The sequence below is a fragment of the Ctenopharyngodon idella genome, chromosome 9 (genome assembly GCF_019924925.1).
Source record: "Ctenopharyngodon idella isolate HZGC_01 chromosome 9, HZGC01, whole genome shotgun sequence".
Classification (NCBI taxonomy): domain Eukaryota; kingdom Metazoa; phylum Chordata; class Actinopteri; order Cypriniformes; family Xenocyprididae; genus Ctenopharyngodon; species Ctenopharyngodon idella.
Window position 1 is genome coordinate 22,680,547 of NC_067228.1, and position 25,042 is coordinate 22,705,588.

Here is a 25,042-nt window from a genome sequence, read left to right on the forward strand (position 1 = left end):
GGTCAAGGACAGGCTCATGAAAATTAATTTTGTGACGTGACGTCCACCCAATAGGCTGAAAGAAAAACGTCAAATACAAGTTTTGGATTGTAACAACAACAACAACAACAACAACAACAAAAAAAAAAAAAAAAAAAAAAAAGGAAACTAAATGTGGTTTTGAGTGGAATTATGTATTTCTGATATATATATATATATATATATATATATATATATATACTTTAAATAGTACTGTACTTTATACTTTTTGTATAAAGACTTTTAGAACATGCATAGTTTAATAAAATATTCAGCTTTTCCTGGATTTGTTTCATTACACTCTGGCATCTTTTTATTTAAAAAAAAAAAAAAAAAAAAAAAAAAAAAAGAAGGAAAATGTTGATAATAAAGCGAATGACTTACTAATGAATATTAAATAGATCACGTGTCTATGTACGTAAAGAACGTTACCAATCAGCGGCAACATAGACTAATTAATATTCATAAGTATGGCCTTCGCTTACGTAGGATTCGTACTTTCGCTCCCGGAAGTTATCCACAGTGAATGAATTGGACATGCAGTGTCTGCGCCCTCTAGTTACGCCGTCATGCGCTCGCTTGCTGGACTGATCGCTGTAATAGTGACGGCGACATTTTACCTTTATTTACTGTCCTCTTATCTCCCCCCTGGACCTCAGCTGCCTAAACAGGACCATGAAGGAGACACGGCAAAATCTAATGGTGAAGACAGCCAAAGTGAAATGGAGACTGCAGCCTCTAGGTGTGCCTCTCTGATGCATGTGTGATGATAACTACGGTCTGTCTTTCGCTATATACAGCTCGAATTGTGATTTACTAGTCTTATGCAAAACATTTTGATGATGTATAGCTTGCATAGCGTAAAACAAGTGTTAAGCATTCCCAAAATGGATGCTCTATATCTTGTCCTTGTCTCCAGCTGTCATTTGTCCTTTGGTAGTGAAATTAGATCTGTTCTGTTGCTGCCATTTTCATAAAGCAGAAGTTTACTCATGATTATCCACTACTAGTGTCTGCGATGTTCTACCAGCTCATATTAGAGAAACTCACTTTCTTAATTTATTTAGATATTATCTTATATTTCTTTAGGTTAGCTTTTTGTTTGATTTATTTTTTTTCTTTTTATTTGTATTTTAATGTTTTTTCCCCTATGTAAGCACAGAGAAGCTTGCTTTAAATGGACTGTATAAAATGAAACGTATTATTATGTCTCGTAGATGTTTTAAACCACTATTATTTTCATGTTCATTTCATATTTTATATTTTGTTTCGGTCCAGGTTGAAGTTCCCATCAGACCTGGATGAGCTGAAAGAGATGGCAGAGCTGTTGCAGTTTTATAAAACAGAGCACACAGGATATGTGCTGTTACTCTTCTGCAGTGCCTACCTCTACAAGCAGGCTTTTGCCATTCCCGGTTCCTCTTTTTTAGTAAGAGCAACTTGTACTTCTTATGTTCTTGAATGTGCATGCAAATGTTCTACACAGTTATGTTTTTGAAAGGCTCATTTTGAACAAAACTATGCTGGTCAAATTGACCCCAACACAAAGAAAGCAACTAATTTCTCACTCTATATATAGTCTCTGACAAGTTGCAGTAGTGTTAGTGTTTTCATTGTCATTTTTTAGCGAATTGCATGAAACCAATAAGGGTCAATTTGACCCCTACACAAACAGCATTCCCATATTATTGACACAGCAGGAGGGTTATGTACAACATGCACTTTTGTATCCTTTGATCCTGACTTCTACTAAGCGTATGACTTTTTTCCCCAGAACATCTTGGCTGGGGCCTTGTTTGGGACGTGGTATGGTCTTCTTCTCGCCTGTGTCCTCACCACAGTAGGTGCCACTCTCTGTTTCCTCCTGTCCCAGGCGTTTGGCAAGCAGCACATTGTGAGACTGTTTCCTGACAAGGTAGCCATGCTGCAGAAGAAGGTACATCAAGTAATCTTGTCTTCTAAGATGTCTGAAAGCACAAAGTATGCTAATCACTTGACTTCATTCATAACTTTCCTCATTTTTACTTTTTTTTTTTTACCAGGTCGAGGAAAACAGAAGTAGCTTGTTCTTTTTTCTGCTGTTCCTGAGATTCTTTCCCATGAGTCCAAACTGGTTCTTAAACATGACCTCCCCAATACTGAATATTCCTGTCACTCTTTTCTTCATGGCTGTCTTCATTGGTAAACACAGTTAAATGAAGAACATTTCCCTTGATATCTGTAGCATTTATTTCAAACATGTTTATTTGTCTTTCAGGCCTGATGCCATACAACTTCATCTGCGTCCAGACGGGTTCAATGCTGTCTCATATCTCCTCTCTGGATGACTTGTTCTCCTGGAGTGTGGTGTTGAAACTGCTCCTTATTGCTTGTGTCGCCCTGCTGCCTGGAGCTCTGATCCGTAAATACAGCATTCAGGCATCTCCACCTGGACGGCCTTGAATCAAACGGACTCAAGCAAGACAAGAAGAACCGATAAGCGACAGTGTTGGGCTCATTGATCCGATCCCACTTGGATATAAAGTGCTTTTTAAGAGCTCCATTTTTGTGTGTGTGTGTGTGTGTCCTAACATATTTTAAAATGGAAGTGTAATTTTTTACATACTCTTTACTTGGAAGACTTTTTTTTTTTCTTTGGCACAGATTGTAATGTGAGAGAAAGAACCTTTTTGCTGCCTTTTGGGATGTTCTGTTGTGTCTATTTGTAATATTGTTGGTCTGGAATTCTGAATCCTGCTTTCATGTACAAATCAGAGTTTACTGTACATTTATTCCGATGCACATCAGCTGTCCATAACAGGCTTTTGTGATTTTTAAAGATGTGGAATCCTGCAGCAAAATTTTTGAGGTATTCTTTTTGTACAGACTGTAGTAATATGGATATTGTGGATTTTGGTTGTTGGTTACTGTTGTGGAAATTTCACACAAGCCTTAAAAAGTGAACTACCTCACTGAGTGGGAAAATATTTAATATTTTACTATGTTGGAGTACTTGTAAATATTAAAATGGAACATCAAGTTGTAAATATTCACTATGGGTTTTTTCTATATGGGGAGGCAGACATCCAAGAAGTAAAGTCATGCCTAGTCACTGAAAGCCCATCCAATTTGATAGTGTTTAAATGGTGAATTAAAGTAAATTCTTTTCTATGTGCCAGTGCCATTTGCAATGCTGTGAGCAGAATGCAGTATTTCATTCACCAAATACCCACATCATGTGAGTAAAGCTGTTTATGATGTGATTAATCATCTGACAATAAACTCATTCCATTAGCTTCTGTCAGAAAATTTAATCACACCTGCATGCTGTTCATTTCAAATGTAACCTCTCCTGTTTGAACCGCCCGCTCTAAGTGGTACTCGAATCCGGGTCCGCTGGCATGGAGGTCGGGCTCTCTAACAAGGAGGCTAAAGACCGCAGTCTCTTGCGTCAGTTGCTAGAGCGCCTCTTGAGATCAGGAGAGTGAGGTTTACATACACGGCTCTTACCGGCCTACATCCGTTACACTCACCCCCCTTAAACTTCACTCCCACCCGGGTCACGGCACCAATGTAACCCCTCCTGTTTGAACCGCCTGCTCTAAGCGGTACTCGAACCCGGGTCCGCCGGCATGGAAGTCGGGCTCTCTAACAAGGAGGCTAAGGACCGCAGTCTCTAGCATCAGTTACTAGAGCGCTTCTTGAGATCAGGGGAGTGAGGTTTACACATACAGCTCTTACCGGCCTACGTCCGTTACACTCACCCCCCTAAACTTCACTCCCACCCGGGTCACAGCACCAATGTAACCCCTCCTGTTTGAACCGCCTGCTCTAAGCGGTACTTGAACCCGGATCCACCGGCATGGAAGTCGGGCGCTCTAACAAGGAGGCTAAAGACCGCAGTCTCTAGCGTCAGTTACTAGAGCGCCTTTTGAGATCAGAGGAGTGTCACAAGCAAGCATTCATATGTACAGTTGATGAATATTATGAATGCAGTTTTTAAATTAAAGGGAAAAAATACCATCACATTATGATTAGTGCATTTGTTTGACCCAATCATACCCAATAAAACAGGGGTGTCCAGTCCTGCTCCAGCAGGACCACTGTACTACAGAGTTTAGCTCCAACCTGCCCAAACACACTTGAGTGGAATTTTCTAGGGCTGTGTCCGAAACAGTCACCCCTTTAATAGTGCTAGGGCTACACGATATTAGGAAATAGTCTAAATGGAAGTTCAGTTGTGTTTAACCCCTTAGCATTCCTGTAAAATTAGCCTAAAACCCCTAAAAAAGGCATACCCAAAGTAAATTGCATACTGTTCTTGAACCATTTGGAGAATATGCATGGTACCGCGGGAGGTACAGTGGAACGCTAACAGGATTTAAGTTAAACTCTGCAGGACAGTGGCCCTCCAAGAGAAGGATTGAACACCCCTGGCCAACAATGATGTGAACAAGATGAGCTTTGGACACAAGAATTTTATAAAGAATTTTTATTGCTCAAATCCATGTTGATCAGCAGTACAGATCGCCTACATTTCAAAACAACATGGTTGTTAGCAAAAAAAACAACAAAAAAAGATCAGCTCTCAGTCCCCCTCCCTCCCCCCCACTACCCACAATCCAGCTAAGGGTACACGGCAGGCAGTGCAGCAAGCCCAGTCTCCGTTTCACATCGCTCGAAATGAACTAATGTGAGAAGCTAGAGAGCTGCGTAGGAATGGATCTGCCGTGGAAAAGGCGCAAAGAAGTTTTTCACAGCCTTTGATTTGCGTTGATTTCTCATGCATCGCTCTGATTTCCTGCTCTCATCCCGAGTTAAACACAACTAGAACGGTGTCGTCATACTGTGAGCAACTATAGATGTGTTTGTGGTCTATTCTAATATCAACCGATTATCGAAAAAACATAGAACAGCACCTACTTTCAGTCTCCGTTCACCCTAAAAGTTTCAGGGCCCAAAGCAGACCACAATGAAATTTCATGCCAAGACTATAAACAACAGCTACCCTAAACTGACCTGATTTGTTCGACTTATATAAGCTATGACTTTTGGCCTAAAGATAATGCAAAGACCTCAATTATCCCTAGCGTTATGTTACAGGATATCGTAATGGATAGCGAGGCAGCTTAATTACCAGATTACAGAGACAATATAACAGTGTGATGTTAGTTAATGCACGTATCGACTAATGCTTCCGTAAAGTTAAATACTGATGCACGACTGATGCACACCTGACAAAGCTTTGAAATACAAACTCTTTAAGAAAAGTTAAGAACCATTGTTGAACGTTAGATAGGTGTCTATCGACAGCGTGGCGCGTGTTACAGTTACAATAATGCTTAAAAGTGAACCGAGTTATCACACTGCTACACAACCTGAACTCCATCAATGAGCAAACACCTGAGATTAAGCAGAAAGTCTATAATTCAGGGGAAATAACGGCCTCATTTGGCTACGAGTCTTCACAGAGTCAAGAACCGTAAGAACCGTGTTCAGCTTCTCAAGTGAAAACTTGTTAGAAATCCACAAACTGACTTGATCTACCAGAAGCCTCTAGCCTTTACTAATAGAAACACTGTCGGCATCTGAGCTACTCTCTATGGACACGTGTGGACAAGTTACTTCAGTAGGTAGCCTAAAAAACAATTTACACAGGTCTACGGTAACACACCCCCCAACCGAAAACGGTTACTAAAACTATAAAGCGGGACTTCTTGCAGTTCAGTCCACAGACAAATCATGTGAATTACTGTATGAAAGCCAACCAGATTTGCAAGTTCACATAATTGGACCTGACCGTCTACTGTCTTCCATCTCGATTTGACATAGGCCTCGGTCTTTGAGAGGTAACACGCATGTACAGTAACAGGCAACAGATCCACTGCGGTCAGAGCAGATCTGAGGAGACAAAAATACCTGCATTTGTGATTTTTGTGTGATTACGATAAACAAACACAGTGACTCTGTGAATTATTACATCAAGAAAACAGCGGTTTTATTTTTTTTAATTTTTTTTATTCGTATCAAACCGGGTTTGTTTTGTGAAAGGCCTTGCTAGAAAAACCTCAATTAAAAAAATTTGGTCTTACTGTAATTCCTGAATTTGGACTCATTTTTATAAAATGTAAAGAGAAAGCTGGCTTACGTTTCAGACAACGTAACGTAATGCTTTGAATTAAGCCATTCTACTTGATATTCATAGTCTTTCAACCATTTGTCATTGATCTAGACATCAGTATACAATATCCACATTCAGAACCCCTTTCGTGCAGGTAAGTACCCCTCAGTTACACATTTTATAAATCGTAATCGGTAAAAGAACGCAGTATATTCACATACAGTTTTGAAAGCTTTAAGATCCATTCTTCTTTGTCAGATGGACCTGAAAACTTCAGACTAGTATTTTTCTTGATCTTTTATTATTATCATTAAAAAGAAAACGTTCAAAACTTTCAGTTTACAAGGCATACAAAATGTCGGGAGAAAAAAAAAAAAGGGAAATTAAGATTGGACTGAGGTACCCTGACGCCTGAGGTAGATCACAATACTGACATGCACGCCAATCACATTCTGATACAAGTGTTGCGTTGATTCATTACTGTTCTTACTGTTAGTATACTACCAATATTCATAGTCTACTTCCAAGAAAATAAACACTTCCCTTCAGAATAACATGGCAGTGTTCCACCAAAAAAAAAGAAAAAAAAAAAGAAAAAAAAAAGACTTTTTTCTGTTTCTTATTAATAGCTCTCGTCACAAAATAGGAAAAAAAATAGATTCATAAATATTTCTCTCTCTTTATATATATATCTATATACACACACGCATACACACATATGGAAGCTGTGCGTATTGGCATAAACCTTGCGTCTGGAAGATGAGGCTTAGCTCTCATTGGGTGAGGGAGCTGTCTGTGATGTCATAGACCGGTGACGTTAAGGCCACAAGCTTCCATGGTCAAAAAGTAGAAGAAAATAAAGCACAAAGGGATATCCATGCCTGCACGTCCTGTTGAAATAGTCGATCAGTTTCCCAAAAAGTATTGGTAAAAAAAAAAAAAATTATAATAAAACAAAACAAAAACAATTTTGCTGACCAACCAGCTCACTGAACATGACAGGGTGGTGCTCTCTCTAAAAGGCTGCTTATTGTACATTCACAGATGTCATGCCATTTAGAAAGCTCCCTGACAAAGAGATTTAAAGCCAAACGCGGTCGTGTGTGTACCACAGGTGCCTCCTCGTCCCACAATAAACCTGACCCTCCAATCACATTTTGAGTCGCTCATATTTTCGTTTGCTTTCAGCATAGATTAAGGCAGAGTTCTTGGTGCACATTCGATTTCGCTTCTGCCCGATGCCAAGCCAGTAAAGGTGCGCTGTCTTTCAGGCGCTGGTGCTTGCTTTATATTCTTTTCATACCCCCTAAAGCAAACAAGGGGTGTTGACTCCTAATCCACATCTACTACATACCTACTCCGTCTCATGATGACTACCGCCACAAGAATGTGGAGGCAATGAAATGACAAAATGCAGAGGCCGCAAAAAAACTGGCGTTAAAATAAAAAGGGAGTGTAAGAGCTGGATAGAAATAAGAATAAACTAAAAACAAAAAGCTAAAAAATGAAAGATATACACAGTAAGAAATGTTTCAACTGCATCCGTTGGCACACTGCAGGCTTAAGTAACAAGGATCCGTTGCGTTGGATGATGTGTCCTGAAATGCAAACAGGCTAAGATATAAGTAAACGTTCTGTTCTTTAAAATTCCCAACATTCTCGTTCCCAACATCAAAGAAATTTGAAAAACATAATGTTATGCGTACGCAACCGCATATGTGCACGCAACCGCATATGTGCACTCCTCGCCCAATGGCTTGTGCAAAACAAGAATCGTACTTCTGCTTCAGATAACAGTATATTTGTTCTAGTGTACTGGTGAGAATACTGCTGAGGATCACTGAAATCGCAATCTGAGCATTATAAAAAAAAAATAAAATAAAAAAAAAAAAAAAAAAAATGGGTCGCCAACTGCTAGTGCACACCCACACTTTCCTACCCAACAAAACAGCAACACAACTCAAATCAAAATGCATCAGTGTACACGTGTTAATGGAGCGTCTTATCTTTGTTAACCCTATATTAAGCCTAAATTAAGAAGTTTCTAAAGAAATTGTTACTTGGGGCGATCGTGATGTGTCCCATCCTGATAACAGAAGCCCTATACCTATTCTTCTCTCAGTCAGGGTGTGTTTGAACAATAAAAAGAACACTTGTCTTCCTTGCGCTTCCTTCCTTCCCCCCTCCCTCCCCAAGCTGGCAGTGCACTCAGAGCCCTTCTGCCTGTGGCTCCTTCATCTCCCCTAGAAAGAAGTTCTTTGGTTTTGATCCCACGGCTGCTGGTCTGCCCGGCCGGTCCCCTGCATCCGGTCTGGTCTGATTCCAGTTGGGAGGGCTACATTCATTGGCAGGTGCCCGCTGGGGCTGCCCTGATGGTCACTTGGAGCGATGTGTCACGGGGGCGCCTTGCTGGTGCTTCTGCTCCTGTTGCTTCACCTGCTGGATGATCTCCCTGATTTTCCTCTGTGCAGTCTGTGGGACCAGAGGAGAGCATGTTTATAGTGGTAAATGTTTGGTAGGAGAGAGATGACTGCTTGAAGGTGGCACTGTAAGACAATATGATTTCATGTTTTTGTCACTGCAGGGTTGGGGAAAGTTACTTTTAAAAGTAATGCATTACAATTTTGCATTACTCCCCAAAAAAGTAACTGATTTCGTTACTTTTTATGGAAAGTAATGTGTTATGTTACTTTTGCGTTACTTCTCATCTGAGCTGGGCTATTTGTTTGTTTGTTTTTATAACAACAAAAAAAAGTTCTATTTTTGGCAAATGTTCAGGCCCTTTCACACCAAAAGTGAAATGGATAAGCCTCAGGCTGAAGGAAATGCAAATTCATGCCTGTACAGTAGAGGGCGCAGTTCAAACAAACAAGCCTTTCAGCTGTGCTGCCATTCTTGAATAAAGAATATGATGCAGGAGAAGTAAATGAGTAAATGTACGCTCACATTTAGTCTAGAAGTAGTTTAGAATAACCATCATGTTCACACAGCGCACACAACGCCTCTGGCACTCACTCCCGATTTCTCTCAACATGGGGACAGGAGAACTGTCAGTCAATAAATGGGAAAACAAAGTAACTTGCGTTACTTGTTTGAAAAAATAACTCAAATTTTGTTGCAAATTTAAAAGTAATGCACTACTTTACTAGTTACTTGAAAAAAAGTAATCTGATTACATAACTCACATTACTTGTAATGTGTTACCCCCAACACTGCTGCAATGTGTCATTGACCAATAAGAGGTGATTTTATTTACACCCAATTCAACAGCTTTTAGCTTTTACATGGTCAAGGAACAAAATGAAGTAAAATACACTAACATTCAAAAGTTTGGGGTTGGTAAGATTTTTTTGGAAGATGTCTCTTCTTTTCACAAAGGCTGCATTTATTTGATCAAAAATACAGTATAAAAAAAAAAAAAAAAAAAGTAAAATTGTGAAATATTAGTACAATTTATATCTATTTTAATATTTTTTGAAATGTTATTTATTCCTGTGATGGCAAAACTGAATTGTCAGCATCATTACTCCAGTCTTCAGTGTCACATGATCCTTCAGAAATTATTCTAATATACTGATCTGCTGCTCAAGAATCATTTCCTACTTATTATCAATGATAAAAACAGTTGTGCAGATTAATATTTTTGTGAAATATTTGTGAATTTTTCTAACCCCAAACTTTTGAACGGTAGTGTATGACACTTGATGTTGCAGATTTCAAATCAATGTTGAAATGCAATGTTGTGCAAAATGACAAAATCATAGTCACAGTTAAGGTGTGCATAATTTTGGACCAATGAGATCTGACTGTAGACGGGGCCGCCCAGCTTGGAAAAATAAAGCCCAAGTGGCCGACTATACGTCTTCTCATGCAGTGCTCTTGACAGCAGTGGCTGGTTAGGACAAAACCTCATATTAACATGGAAGAAAAAAGACACTTATTTGCTGCTGGTTAGGATAGTGTAGCATGTTTTCAGAATTCAGATCCATCACTAAAGCAGTACATACTAGAGCTGTAAATTTCAGTCCTTTTGAATAAAACAGCAGAAGGTTTAATATTAAAGCAAACACTGTCCACATTTGTAGTGATATATAATGTATAATTTACCTGGCTGGCAAAGAAATGCCCACTGATTTTGACAAAGACCTCATCGTTCTCGTCTGGCGTTTGGTCCCGTGGCACTATGACCTCTGCACTGGTTAGGTTCTGCAGCTCGTTAACCTGACAGAGGTTCAGAGAAACAAGCTGATGACATCACTACCTAACAGTTGTGGGATTACAAATTTGTACTATGTTATATCTAGGTTCCAATGTAATAGTATATGAACTGAAAACTTTATATACATTGTGTTTTACATTCTGAGGTAAAGATAATGACATTCTAAGGAGATCAAGGCAGGCAGCCCAGGTGTCTGTGAAATTAACCTTTTGTCTTCATACACTTCCTAACCATTTGGCAGAACAAGCTCAAAGCACAGCTGTGCCTTTGTCTCTATGATAATGTAAAGGTATGGGCGATACTGCCAGACTGATTGGATTAGCACCTATGCATTTGAATGACACCGTTATGCTGATTAGATCATGGCTGGGAAATGTAGGGAATGGGCTGATTCCTGCACTGCATTTGCATGCTTTGTTTAGATTGTCTCCACCTCTACTCTATGTATCCCTCCCCCTTGAATGTATATGAACTACCAAGTACACTGCCTTAGTTAGACTTGGATGACTACAGCGACGCACAGCGCATTTCTCAATAAAGAGTAACTTCTGCTTGAAAGATATCCCAACGTCTCCTGGTCTCTGCTTCGACGAGGAAAAAGTTTCCTACAGTTTTGGTGCCGTGACCCGGATAGAGCTTCTCACCTCAATCCTGATTGAAACTTCAAGCACAACAAAGATCTGATCCAAAAGAAGATCCAGGCTGAATTTTCCTGTACACCCAAGGGTTGGTGAGTGATACTCTATCCAAAAGAACCATTAAGACCAGTACAAAATTGTTATCCTCTGCGCCGTCAGAGAAGAGTTAACAGACAGCTGTAGGGTTTGGTTAACTAAGTTATCCTCTAAAAATGTTCTTTTAGAGATGAAGATTTATCCTCTGTTCAGGCAGGGAAGATTAGCATTACGTGCTAATATTGGTATACTCTGCTTAGGCAGGGAAGATTAGCATTACATGCTAATATTGGTATCCTTTGTTCAGGCAGGGAAGATTAGCATTACGTGCTAATATTGGTATCCTCTGTTTAGGCAGGGAAGATTAGCATTACATGCTAATATTGGTATCCTTTGTTCAGGCAGGGAAGATTAGCATTACGTGCTAATATTGATATCCTCGGTTCAGGCAGGGAAGATTAGCATTACAGGCTAATATTTGGTTATCCGCTGTTCAGGCAGGGAAGAATTAGTGTAAAGTGCTAATAATTTGTGTTATCCTCTGTTCAACCAGGGAATGTTGACAATAGTTGATCTGTGTTAACAAGTGTACCCTCTGCTATTCAGAGAAGTTTTAGTGTTTTGATTGTGTGGTAACAAAGAAACTCACAAAATGTTTAGAAAGAATGCTAGACTGATCCCTACAACTGAAAAAGGCGGTCTCGCGACTCCTTTGTGGTCAGATAGCGAATTCAAATCACAGTTAGGAGTGCAAATGAACCTAATAGTCACTGAGAAGGTTAGACAAGAACTCACTCAGAAATATGAGATCCATCCAGACAAGACTTGGTCTGTAGATGAGTGTAAAAAGGTACTAGGAGCATGTATTCGCAAGAACAATGTGAAAGGCACTATCTGCTGCCACAGAGAATTTGGTTTAGCGCTAGCTACACAACAGTCTCAGCGTAACTCAGAGCTAGAGGAACAGAACAAAGAGCTCCGTGCTAGAGTATCTTCTTTGACTAAGAAATTGAACCGCTACAAAGCTGCAGCAAAAAATGATGTGGATGAAGTTAGTCAGTCTGATAACAATTATCCTGACTTACAAGCTTTCTTTGAAAAAGATGTAGCTATCCAATCAGTAACTGATGTGCCCATAGATTCAGTGAAGGTATGTGGTGCTAGGAGAAGATCTCAGGGAATTGAGGAAATTGAAACTGTTCCTCCAAACTCTTCTGTTGTCCAAGTACAAACTGTTGCCAAGGCGCTAAGACCTAAAGATATAGAGAGACTATCCCAGAGCTTACCCTCAGCACGCACAAATTTTTCTGAATTTAGAAGTGCATTGATAAGCAAAATGCGTCTCTATGACATGTCGTTAACAGAAGTCACACAGCTGATGTCACAAATTCTAACTGAAACTGAATTCAACAGTTTTGAGTCTGCTGTTACTTCTGAACTACAACATGTCAGTAAAGGCGATTTGAGAGAAGGTGTTTTGAAAATTATAAAGAATATCATGGGACCCAAAATAGACTGGTCCAGAATCACTAACTGTATGCAAAGGAAAGAAGAAACTGTGAGTGAATACACTGAAAGGTTTTGTCAGTCAGCTGTGACTTACAGTGGAATAGTTGATGATTCTGAAAGTGTGCTAGAAGACAAGGGACCCTTAGTCCGCATCTGGTCAGATGGCCTTTTAGTCGAGTACAGAAAAGCCTTGCCATTCCTAGATCTAACTTGGTCTAACAAAACCATCAGAAGTAACCTAGACAGCTTAGCTACATGGGAAAGAGATGCTGATGTTAAGGCAAAAGTGAGAGTAGTAGCAGCTACGTTTAGCACAACGAATCAAGACAATAGATGGCCTAAAAAAAGAAGGCAAATGCTACTACTGTGAAAAATCAGGTCACTGGGAGAAAGAGTGTAGGAAGAAGTTGCAAGATAGTAAAAGAAATACTAGGCATAACTCTGCTCCTTCTCAGCCCGCCTACAACCCTGAAGTAGTTCCGCCAAGGTACACTGAAACTTTAGGACAGCTTGCTCAGGCTCTTCTAAAAGCACAACAAGAACAGGAAAAAAACTAATTGTTGGGGCTGTGAGTAGCTACCTTTCCCCTGTAATCCATCACAATGACAAAATAATTTTTGTGAAAGGTAGCATACAAGAGAAAGAGATTGACTTTTTGCTTGATACAGGTGCAGAAATTACAGTAATTCCTACAAAATTGGCTGAAGGTTTAAACATCCCATACAAGTAAACTAAACTTTGTTTAACTGGTGTAATAGGTGAAGATTCTGTTTTGTATGAAACTCCGTCCATAGAGGTACAGTTAGGCCTGAAGACTCTGACTACAAAATTGCTATGTGCTCCATTAAATACAGGTACAATTCTAGGCATGGATCTACTGAGACAAGTACATCTAACTTTAGACCTGTCCTCAGAATCTGCTAGCATAAAAATTTTCTCAGCACAAATTTCTACTAATAATGCAACCACTCCTGAGTATGCTTTCTTACAGAATCATCCAATTTGGGCTAAAGACAAGGATGATTGTGGGTTTTTGACAGGTGTAGAACCAGTCAAATTGACAGGAACTCCACCTCCTGTTACCAAACAATATCCAATCAATAAGGAAGCTATACAGGGAATCAAACCTGCTAAAGCAAGGAGTGCTAGTTAAGACTAACAGTCCCTGTAACTCACCCATATGGCCCATCAAGAAATCCAATGGGACATGGAGACTCACCATAGACTACAGAATAGCCAATAAACATATTGATAAAATCACCACTCTAGTAGCAGATCCATCTACAATTTGTAATGGTTTACCATTAGATTGTAAGGTTTTTTCAGTAATTGATATGTCTAATGGATTCTTTTCTGTACCATTGCACTCTGACAGCCAGACATGGTTAGCTTTCACAGTTGACTATGAGCAATACCAGTGGACACGGTTACCACAGGGATTTCAGAATTCCCCAACTATATACCATCAGGCTGTCAGACGTGATTTGTGTGACCCAGAATGTCCAGTCAAACAGTCCACTATGATTCAATATGTCGATGATATTTTGATTGCTTCTACAGATCACGAGGTACATCAAACTGAATTGGCAGCATTGTTGGACTATTTGCAGAAAAGAGGACACAAATGCAGCTTTCATAAAGCTCAAATTGCTAAAAACCAAGTCACATTTCTGGGTCAAACAATTGGTGCAGGAAATAGATCCATTACACAGGATCGCGCCGCTTCAGTCAAAGCCATACCTCCGCCTACTAACATTAAAACACTCCGATCATTTTTAGGAACAGCAGGTTACTGTAGACCTTGGATTGAAGACTATGCCTCGATTGCTCAGCCTCTCTATGACTTGTTGAAAGGCCAGGTTAAAGATTCCGATACTGTTTGTATGGAAGAAATTCATCTCAAAGCTTTCAATGATTTGAAGAGAGCACTATGTCAAGCACCAGCATTAGGAATTGCACAATCTGATAGGCCCTTTGTGCTTTATGTCCATGAACACTTAGGCTTTATAACTGCATGTCTAATGCAAGATCATGGGGGCAGTTTACGCCCCATTCATTACTATTCTGGTAAACTTGACATAGTCGCTCAAGGGATGGGCCCATGTCTTAGAGCAGTGCAGGCAGTTCATCTAGCTCTTCAGGCTTCATCAGGAATGGTGTTAGGACAGACGGTAAATGTAAGATGCCCTCATGCAGTGTCCGCACTAATGAATCAAGCAAAAGTCACTTCTGTCACCTCCTCTCGTTGGGAAAACTGGTTAACAACTCTCACAGCCCCGAACATTGTTTTACAGCGTGCGCCAGTCACGAACCCATCCTCATGTATGATGTCTGCAATGACTGAAGTTGTGTTAGAGGATAAAGGAGAAATGACTTACGATTGTGTTACACGCACGTATGCAGCTACGAGTGAAATAAAAGAAACTCCTATAGAGAATGCAGAATTGGAGTTGTTTGTTGATGGTTCAGCTCAAGTCATTAATGGTAACAGACGAGTACGCTATGCAGTTACTTCCATCACTGAAGTGGTAGCTTCAGGTCGGCTTCCAGATCATTTTTCAGCTCAAGCTGCAGAACTAGTAGCCTTAACTAGAGCATGCACGCTAGCTCCAGGATCGGTTGCAAATATCTACACTGATTCCAGGTATTCTTTTGGGATAGCTCATGATTTCGGTGTCATTTGGCAAAGTAGACAGTTCCTAACTTCTGCTGGATCCCCCATTAAGCATGCTGGATTAGTGAAAGATCTAATGTTTGCCATGAAACTTCCAAAAAAAATTAGCGGTGATCAAAGTGAAAGAACATCTCACAACTAATACTATGGAAGCTAAAGGTAATGCTCTTGCTGATGTAGCTGCTAAACAGGCTTGTTCCTATACAACTGTACAAGTGTGTTCAGTTAGTATAGCACAGAAGACAATTCTGCCTCCTGACTCAATAATTGATCTGTACAAAGACGTTCCTCTATATGAAGCATGGATATGGTTAGACAAAGGAGCCACAGTGGATTCAGCTGGCTGCTGGACCAAAGAGGGGAAGTATGTCGCTCCCGAATCACTACTGCCATATTTGGCTCAACAAATACACAATTTGGGTCACAGTGGTCCAGCAACGATGAATCACAGGTTCTCAAATCAATGGTGGAATCCAAAATTCAGAAATGTAGCCACCGAAACAGTCAAAAGATGTGTTACATGTCAGAAAAATAATGATGTGCCAGCAACAGCTACAGCAGCAGCACATACCCCAGCTCCACCAGGACCATTTCATCACCTGCAAGTTGATTATATATCATTGCCTCCTTGTAAGGGAAAAACTGATGTTTTGGTAGTATTAGACAAGTTCTCAAGATGGATAGAAGCTTATCCAACAGGGCGTGCTACAGCTGCACATACTGCTAAATGTCTTGTCACTGATTTCATTCCCAGATGGGGATTACCAGATTACATTGACTCAGATCAAGGTACACACTTCACAGGACAGGTAGTCAAGGAAGTGTCTAAAATGTTGAAAATTAAGTGGAATCTTCACTGCCCCTACAGGCCACAAGCATCAGGACAGGTTGAGAGAGCGAACAAAACAATCAAAACCAGGCTAAGCAAAATGCATCAGGAAGGAGTACCATGGGTCGAGGCACTGCCAGCGGTACTGTGTAGTATGAGAGCGTCACCTAACAGATCAGTAGGACTGAGCCCTCATGAGATTATTACAGGACGCCCAATGCAGATGCCAGGTGTGACTGATCTTAGAAATGCTGATGTACACATTGCCTCAGATGCTCTGATCACTTACTGTGAAAACCTCACAAAGGCAGTACAGAGTGCCAGAGAAAGAGTTGAGTCATGTTGGCAGACTCCACTAGAAGGTGGACACACGATCATCCCAGGTCAGTGGGTCATGATAAAGTCATTCAGAAACAAGCCATTAGAGCATGGACCACATCAAGTGATGCTGATTACAGCAGCTGCAGTGTTGTGTCAGGGAAGGAAAACCTGGACTCATGTGTCACATTGTAAAGTTGTTCCCCCACCTACAGGGATAGGATAGGACACACGGACCAGTGAGGAGCCTGGGAAAGAACCGAATGCAACAGGCTTCGGGGGCCAATCCTGCGGTGAAGATTACCTCATAGGCCTTCCCCCACCCACTAGACCATCCTTACCTCACTGTTCTTTAGGTATCGCAGGAATTAAGAAATAGGGAAAGAAGGAACAACAATAGCAGACTCAGATTGAACAGAGGATACAACCCTAGCGTTTGCAGTCTTTTACAACAAATACTGCTCTGTTGTCTTTTGTTTTCTTTCTTACTCTGTGCAGATACCACTTGATGGCTGTCCCAAGACCCATACGCACCGACCTCCTCACCTGCGTATGAAGCCACAACCTCTAAAAGAAAACTAGACTCACTACCGAGACCCATACGCACCGACCTTCTCACCTGCATATGAAGCCACAACCTCTAAAAGAAAACTAGATTCACTACCGAGCCAACGGAAGAAAAATTAAATACACAACGCAGAGAATCACATACGGGAACTTCAGTCATCCATCAACATGATCAAGATTGCCGTACTAGTCATCATCATGGACGTCGCACAAAGTGTAGACTCCAGAAACAACATATTCTTAGAGCTGATGAATATGTCAAGAAACGCCTTGTTTGCTGGAAAGAACGTTTGCATGCCACATCCACCTTCGGTAGGAGCAGGAGTTCCATGGGTAGCTCACCCTATTTCTGACTGTGATACCTGCACTCTATTGGGTGTTCTCACTAATGGAATTTTTAACAAAAGCACATGTCATGATGTGACTACTCCTCCAGCCTCACCATGTTGCATTCCAGGTTCAAGGTCCTGCAATTTGACGTCAACCACACCTGTTATGACAGACTTACTCTTACCAATGACATTTAGTTGGTGTGTTGAATATCTATCCTCAGATTCTAAAGACTTGGGAAAAATTCCCAGTGCTGCATGCAGTTTCATAATTAAAATGGGAATGTCACTGAAGACAGAAATTTCATCATCCACACGACAAAAGAATGAGGAAGTATGTATTAGGCAGACTCGCTCATTATCTAAGCTATTTAATGTGAACCAATGGTGCAGGATTCCCCCCCCCCCCCCCCCCAACCGGCATGTTTTGGCTATGTGGAACCTCAATATATAGTGTACTACCGGTCAAGTTTAATGGCAGGTGCACCTTAGTCTATGCCCTACCTGCAGTCAGAGAAAACTTGAAATCCACTCCAGTCCTAATAACAGAAGATACCACCTTTAAAAATTCCCCACATCTACATAATTCAGCTCCTACCACAAACAAAGAAGATGGCTGCATTCCAGGACTCACTTGTGCACAAACATGGTGGTCAAGAACTCTTGGAGCATTAATCCCATCTTATGATGTCATGCAGGCCCTTGATCAAGACAGAAGCTTATCGAATTCTGTACAGAAACTGGCCAATGATACGGCTTTGGCCCTGGGTAACATCACGGACACTCTCGCTTCACACAAGATAATGATCTTACAGAACAGAGTGGCCTTGGATTACATTCTTGCAACGCAAGGGGGAGCATGCACCATTATCGGACCTGAGTGCTGTACCGGGTTAATGGATCCAACAGAGAACTTGAACAAAATCCAACAAGACATTCTTGATCTTTCAGCAAAATTACACCAGATGACAACTCTTCATGGTTTGGAAACCTGTTAGGTAAACCCTGGCTGTGGATCAAGGAAATAGCAATTCTGCTATTGTTTTTCCTACTGGTGTACTATCTGTGCGTCCACAGTATCAAGTGTTTCATCCAACAAATGACCCACGACCATCACAAGGAAATGACTGTTCCAACCAGAAAAGACTATTACCCGTAATAACGACAAGGGCCCTAGCTGCATGTTTGTTTCTGTGTCAACATGCCATTCGTCACTAAAGACAATCAACACAGAGCAAGTGTTATGTGCCTGTAATGATCATAGGTTACAAGAATGAAACTTTTAAGTGTCTAAATTTGTATTTTGTGAGAGTTATTAGAACTCTCAAAGGGGGAACTGTGGGATTACAAATTTGTACTATGTTATATCTAGGTTCCAATGTAATAGTATATGAACTAAAAACTTTATATACATTGTGTTTTACATTCTGAGGTAAAGATAATGACATTCTAAGGAGATCAGGGCAGGCAGCCCAGGTGTCTGTGAAATTAACCTTTTGTCTTCATACACTTCCTAACCATTTGGCAGAACAAGCTCAAAGCACAGCTGTGCCTTTGTCTCTATGATAATGTAAAGGTATGGGCAATACTGCCAGACTGATTGGATTAGCACCTATGCATTTGAATGACACCGTTATGCTGATTAGATCATGGCTGGGAAATGTAGGGAATGGGCTGATTCCTGAACTGCATTTGCATGCTTTGTTTAGATTGTCTCCACCTCTACTCTATGTATCCCTCCCCCTTGAATGTATATGAACTACCAAGTACACTGCCTTAGTTAGACTTGGATGACTACAGCGATGCACAGCGCGTTTCTCAATAAAGAGTAACTTCTGCTTGAAAGATATCCCAACGTCTCCTGGTCTCTGCTTCGACGAGGAAAAAGTTTCCTACACAGTCATAATGCCAGTTGGGTCAAAGTGTGCCAACGTTATGTGGCAATCAGTAAAAGAACAAGCAGCACATATCCAGCTGCTCATCAGTGCATGACATTCATCAAGACCAATCTGCTGTTATGCCCTTGGGTAACAAATGCAAGGGCTATCTACTCTAAATGATGCCCCGGCGGTTGGAGGCCCCATGAATAGAGACAAATATTTACTAGAAACAATACGTACAGTTCCTAAAACATATAACCCTGTCTGAAACAGGTCACAGTGATTTGGATCAGCCTGCTCTTTTCACCTTAGACCGAAAAGTAACAGTTATATAACATAATAACCAAACTTTAGACATAATAAAGTTTTTACCCTTTAAATAGCTTGAAAAAAAGCTTTCACAGACTTTTTCAGTCTTTTTGCAAAGCAAATTACATGGAAAAATGAGTCAGGTACATGTATAACGATTATCAAAAACAATAACAACATTTTCATAATTTGCTCTGGTGGCGTGTATGAGCTCTTTCAGGAACTTTTCACACCACATTAACTTTGATTAATCAACAATGTTCCCATTCTTTAACAGTGAACATTTAATTGTTTTTGGGAAAGCTACTTTAAATGTTTTATGGATTCTCAGAATCACTGTTTCCTATTTCAAACCCATTTTGACTCTATTGTTTATAATGGTGCTTAATGAAAAGAATATTGACTAGTGATGAGTAAACAGCTGTGATGGTATGTGCTTGTTTGAAAAGGTGTAAACATTTTATTGAGAATCAGAATCCTATATTAGGTCTGTGACATTACTCAAGCTCAAGGTAGATAGGGCTTTCAGACTCTGAAATAAACCCCATTAAACACTATTTCCCCTGTTGTATTTTTTTAAAGGGGACCTATTATGCCCCTTTTACAAGATGTATTATCTCTGTGTCCCCAGAATGTGTCTGTGAAGTTTCAGCTCAAAATACTCCACAGATCATTTATTATAGCTTGTCAAATTTGCCTCTATTTGGGTGTGAGCAAAAACACACCGGTTTTGTGTGTCCCTTTAAATGCAAATGAGCCGGAGCTTTAACAGCTCGCGCTTCAGTTGCTCAACAACAACAAAGCTGGAGAATAAAAGCTGGCGTAAAATGATGGCATGATAACACTCTACTACAACAACTCTTCCCCTTCTCTAAAACAGCCCAACATGGCCTCACCCCTTTTGTTGCGTGTTCCTGGGGGCAGGGTTTATGTAAATTTTAGGGTTAGTGATGTCACTAACCCAGGAAGAAGCTTGTTGTAGTCCCTACCAGCCGTTTGTTATAGTCTTTAAACAGCAAATTCTTTAAAAGAAAATATCTCCCTTTGCATTGAACTTTGAGCGTTGTAACTTTGCAGATGTTGTTTATGCTCAAACAGCAACATTACACACTAACTAAAGTTAAAAAAGTGAAATTATAATCTAACACCACAATGTGGCCTGGTGCCACATCAGTTGTGTTTGCTCACCCTGTCATAAAAACCTCAGAAATCACTACCATGAAGGAGTCCTACTATATATAAGGAGGCCTACTATATACAGCACATCAGTGAATGATTCTGATCTTACTTAATACTATATTTCACCGTATTCTCACCGTTTTGCCACCTTTCCCGATGACCCTCCCAGCTGCTGAAGAGGGCACTTTTATATGTGTCTCCAGCTTCACTTCCTCTTTTGCAGTAAAAAAATTCTCTTCTTTCAGCTTCCCAAATATTCTGCCCTGGGCCTAAAATGCAGAAGCAAAGACACTCGTCATTTTTCAGGGTCATGATAGGGTACAACAGGGCTAAAGGCCTAAAAATTTTCAACTGTTGTGTACTTTGGGACCAAAATCACATTTTCATCCATTCAGTCATTCATTCATTCCATTGCACCTAGACTGAATGTAACTAACTGTACTGGGCTTTTAAGTTTTTATTTATTTCTTTACCTTAAACTGAGCTTCTGGCGGGCCAGTGATGATGACCATCCTCTGAGTGACGTCAGGACTCTCTGCAGGTGCAATCTGAATATGAACAACGAGAAGAACAACAAACCTTCAACTGATGAGCTCAGAAGAGAATTCCACTATGAGTGTATTTCTGTACACACTTTTTTGTTGTATTTACATACAAAGATATGAATCACTATTTTCTGAGATAATCAACAACATGCCACAAATGCTATTGACAGAATTTAATTTGCTTTAAATAATATTTATTTTATTTCTAGAGTGTGAACCATTCATTCAGCTTATTCTCTTGAAGTCACATCACACAACCACCAGAGGGATCTGCTCCCAATTAATGGAAGTATAATAGTTTAAATTTCTCCATGTTCAGTTTGTTTAAAGATTCTGTGGTCAAGAATTCAGTTTGGTAAAATATTTGACATCAATAAACCATATGCTGCAGTAAAATGCATCACACTGTAAAATTACATACAACAATTCACACTTGGTGAAACGTCAGCATTTATTGAAATAGAAAACATCTATAAACAGTTCTGTTGCTACTATTAAAGGTCACTGACACTCTCTAAGTGTACGCTATTTCAACAATATGAAGAATTACTGTAATGAAGTATTTTTGATCAAATAAATGGAGCCTTGGTGAGCATAAAAGACTTCTTTCAAAAACGTTAAAAAAAATCTAACCAACCCCAAAATTTGTAGCGTAATAGTTCACTTGCCATTAGACATGAAATAAACTGAGGCACAAACACATATTGAACCATGGGTTGGTGAACTGTCTCACCCTAGTGATTACCCAGCAACCTACAGGACTGGCTGAATCAACAGTGAGGAGTTTACAGATGATTGGCTCACCCACACTAAGGCACTAAGCCAAACCTGACTCTGATATGGTTAGTTTCAAATCAAGGATCTCAGCAATGGGACACAGAAAACTAGATGGATAATTGTGCTTCACATAACAAAAACACACAAGGACCCTTCATTTTACAGATATGACATGACAGCAGACGCATTTTAGTAGGCAGGAACTCCTACCTTAATAGAGGCTCCTGCGAATCGTGCCAGTTGTTTAATATGTTGGCCCTTCTTGCCAATAATAGCACCGACAGCCTGAGTTGGGATAAAGAGGTAGACCACCTCCTGTTCAGGAGCCTGCTGCGGAGAGGGCAGAAGAAACATGCAAAATATTCCTCTAATTCAGTGTGATGCTGTAAATCAGGGATTCCTCCAAAATCCATCCGAGCATGTGATCCTTTTACAAAAGTGGTTTGTAAAAATGTCCATGTGTCTGTTTACTCCATGGGAAACCCCCCACACTCCCACTGAGATACTGCTCACTTCAGCGCAGGCTGGAAGTTGAGCCCTGAAGGTTCACACAGGTTTGTACGGAGACAAAAACACTCCATTCATCACGAAAGTGATGTTGAGAACACAAACCTCTTATCTGTTTCTAAAGAACCTGACTTGCCTGACACTCATGTGTGAACCATAGGAAACCGATGACTCATTGTTCAGACTCTCGGCATGGGCGACAGTGATATATTGAAGAGGTCTCAGAGATTTTTCATTCATAAGTTAACAGCATTAGCTTGTGGTGCACAGTACTGTCGGATGGAGAAAGAGGTTGTTATTTGGTGAATAACTACCAAGTTATTTATTAAAATGACATGAGACATTGCTGTTGCACTTGGTTACAGTGAAGCTGATAACTGTGTCCATTGTCCTGTTGCTTCATACTGTAGTCACTCCATCTTGTGTCAGTTACAGAATCTACTAACACACTGTCAATGGATCAGAAATATTTTCTGTGTAAAATAGCCATTTATTTAAATGGTCATTTAAAGCAATTTTGGGGACATCACATTTGCCATCATTAAGTTATTAATATCTGCAATTATGTGGCTGGAACACTGTATCCACCAATTATGATCTAGAAGCAGAACTATCCAGTTTACAGGACAGTTTCAGATACAGGACTTACTGTGTGCTGGTGAGTGACGGCACTAGCAGGCGGCACACCATACAGCCCACCCAGCTGTGATGAGTGACCCTGGAATGGACAAGATGGATAATTTACAAATGGTTTATATGGAATATTTCACTGCCTCTTCTTTGTTACACATGTAAATATTGAGAAGATGGGAGATATTCAACACCAATCACACTATACTATATAAAATGCAAAGCAAAATGTGACATTTATCATAATGAAGTTTGTGTGAATATTTTTTACTTTCAAAAATAAATGAATATCAAATATTTTATATACTGTATTTATGTTGTTTCCACATTAATTTGGAGATTCAATGTGAAAATATATTAATGTTAGGAGTGATTAATCAAGATTTTTTCGCCAGCCCTACTTCAAAATTATACATTTATAAGTTCTAACTTTAAAAAAGACATTGGCCCATTTAATAGCTGCAACCTACAGTGGGCTCAACAAATATTGGCACCCTTAGTAAATGTGAGCAAAACTGACTGTGAAAATTTGTTTTTGCAATTTCTCCTCTTGGTGTTTCATTCAAAATATTCACAAAAATCTAACCTTTAATTAAAGTCAAATAGTCGGAAAAAAAAAAGTTTTTTTTTCCTGAAATGTATGTATTCCACAATTATTGTCACCCCTACTAATGAGTAAAAATATATCTGAAGTATATTCCCATACACATGGTATGTCACCTTAGTGATCAGGAACACTTAAATGATAAGTCATGACTTCCTGTTTCACTTGGCTCTAAATGTGAAATGACACACAAGCCAAATTTCTATAGTCATCCATCACTATGAGAAAGAACTGAGAGGGTGAGGAGGGTGGTTTGAGTCGTCAAACAAGTTGTAAAGATCAGAGTTGGAGAAGTGCAGATGCTAGTTGGGTCTTGGGGTCAGAAAGTTTCCAAAACTATGATCATACCTCACCTATATAACCACAACTTGTTTAGAAAGGTTGCAACACAAAAAGCATTTGGTAACATTAAACAGCATCTCATGCACCTACAGTTTGCCATGCATTACTGGAACTTTCAGTGGGACTGGGTTTTATGATCAGAAGAGACCAAAATAAAGCTTTTTGGAAAAACACTTGAGGTGGGTTTGGCATAAGACAGAAACATAGCCATGCAGAAAAGCACTGTGAAGTATGGTGGTGTATCTTTAATGCTGTGGGGCTAATTTTCTTCCAAAAACCCAGGACAACTTGTTAGGAGACACGGCATCATAAACACCTGACTGACCCTGTCAGGAAGCATAAACTGGGCTATGGTCGGATCTTCCAGCATGACAATGATCCAAAGCACATCTCAAAATAAACAGCAGAACAGTTCACTGACCACAGAATGAAGATTTTACCATAGACAGAGCAGTACCCTGACCCAAACCTGATATAAAAACCTGTGGGATGAGCTGAAGAAAAGAGTCCACAAGCTTGGACCTCTGAATCTGAAGGATCAGGAGAGATCCTGTATGGAGGAATTGTCTCAGATCTCTTTCCATATGTTTATCAACCTTATTACACTTTATAGGAAAAGATCCAGAGCTGTTATCTTGGCAAAGGGAGGCTGCACAAAGTATTAAATGAAGGGGTGGCAATAATTGTGGAAATATTTATTATATGATAAGAATTTTTTTTTTTTAACTCTTTGACTTTAATTAAAGGTTAGATTTTTGTAAATATTTTTAATGAAAGACTAAGAGGAGAAATTGCAAAAACAAATTTTCATAGTCAGTTTTGCTCATATTTACCAATATTTGTGGAGCCCACTGTATTTAGCTTTTTTTTTTGTTGTAAAAACTCATAGCAGTGCAATTTTAGTATAATTTAAATACTATTTAAATAGTATATATAGTATAGTTTTTATTAATAATATATTTTCCATTTCAGTTTTAATTTTAGTTAAAGTTTTAGTAATTTTGTTGTGTTTTTGTCATTTCTGTCATTCAA

General features: G+C 39.8%; 2 protein-coding genes across 8 annotated transcripts in view; one reads left to right on the top strand and one right to left on the bottom strand.

Annotated features, from left to right (window-relative positions):
- Positions 1-502: 502 nt before the first annotated feature.
- On the top strand, positions 503-3,291 carry tmem41aa (transmembrane protein 41aa). The gene is given in 6 exon segments (XM_051904647.1): positions 503-760; positions 1,297-1,447; positions 1,793-1,954; positions 2,061-2,199; positions 2,276-2,430; positions 2,432-3,291. Coding segments are annotated over 6 exon segments (846 nt in total). The 5' UTR covers positions 503-587; the 3' UTR covers positions 2,498-3,291.
- A 3,791-nt stretch (positions 3,292-7,082) lies between these two features.
- The window catches only part of igf2bp2a (insulin-like growth factor 2 mRNA binding protein 2a), a 74,764-nt gene continuing 56,804 nt past the window's right edge, over positions 7,083-25,042 (bottom strand). For 3 of the 7 annotated variants that reach the window (XM_051904630.1, XM_051904635.1, XM_051904634.1), the window contains exons 11-15: positions 23,084-23,152; positions 22,138-22,257; positions 21,079-21,153; positions 20,743-20,874; positions 7,083-10,339 (exon numbers count right to left, since the gene is read on the bottom strand). In XM_051904630.1, coding sequence (XP_051760590.1) covers positions 10,091-10,339; positions 20,743-20,874; positions 21,079-21,153; positions 22,138-22,257; positions 23,084-23,152 — 645 coding nt within the window. In that variant the 3' untranslated portion in view covers positions 7,083-10,090. The remainder of the gene's footprint in view (positions 10,340-20,742; positions 20,875-21,078; positions 21,154-22,137; positions 22,258-23,083; positions 23,153-25,042) is intronic. The other 4 variants (XR_007931510.1, XM_051904633.1, XM_051904632.1 and 1 more) reach the window with 4 other exon arrangements.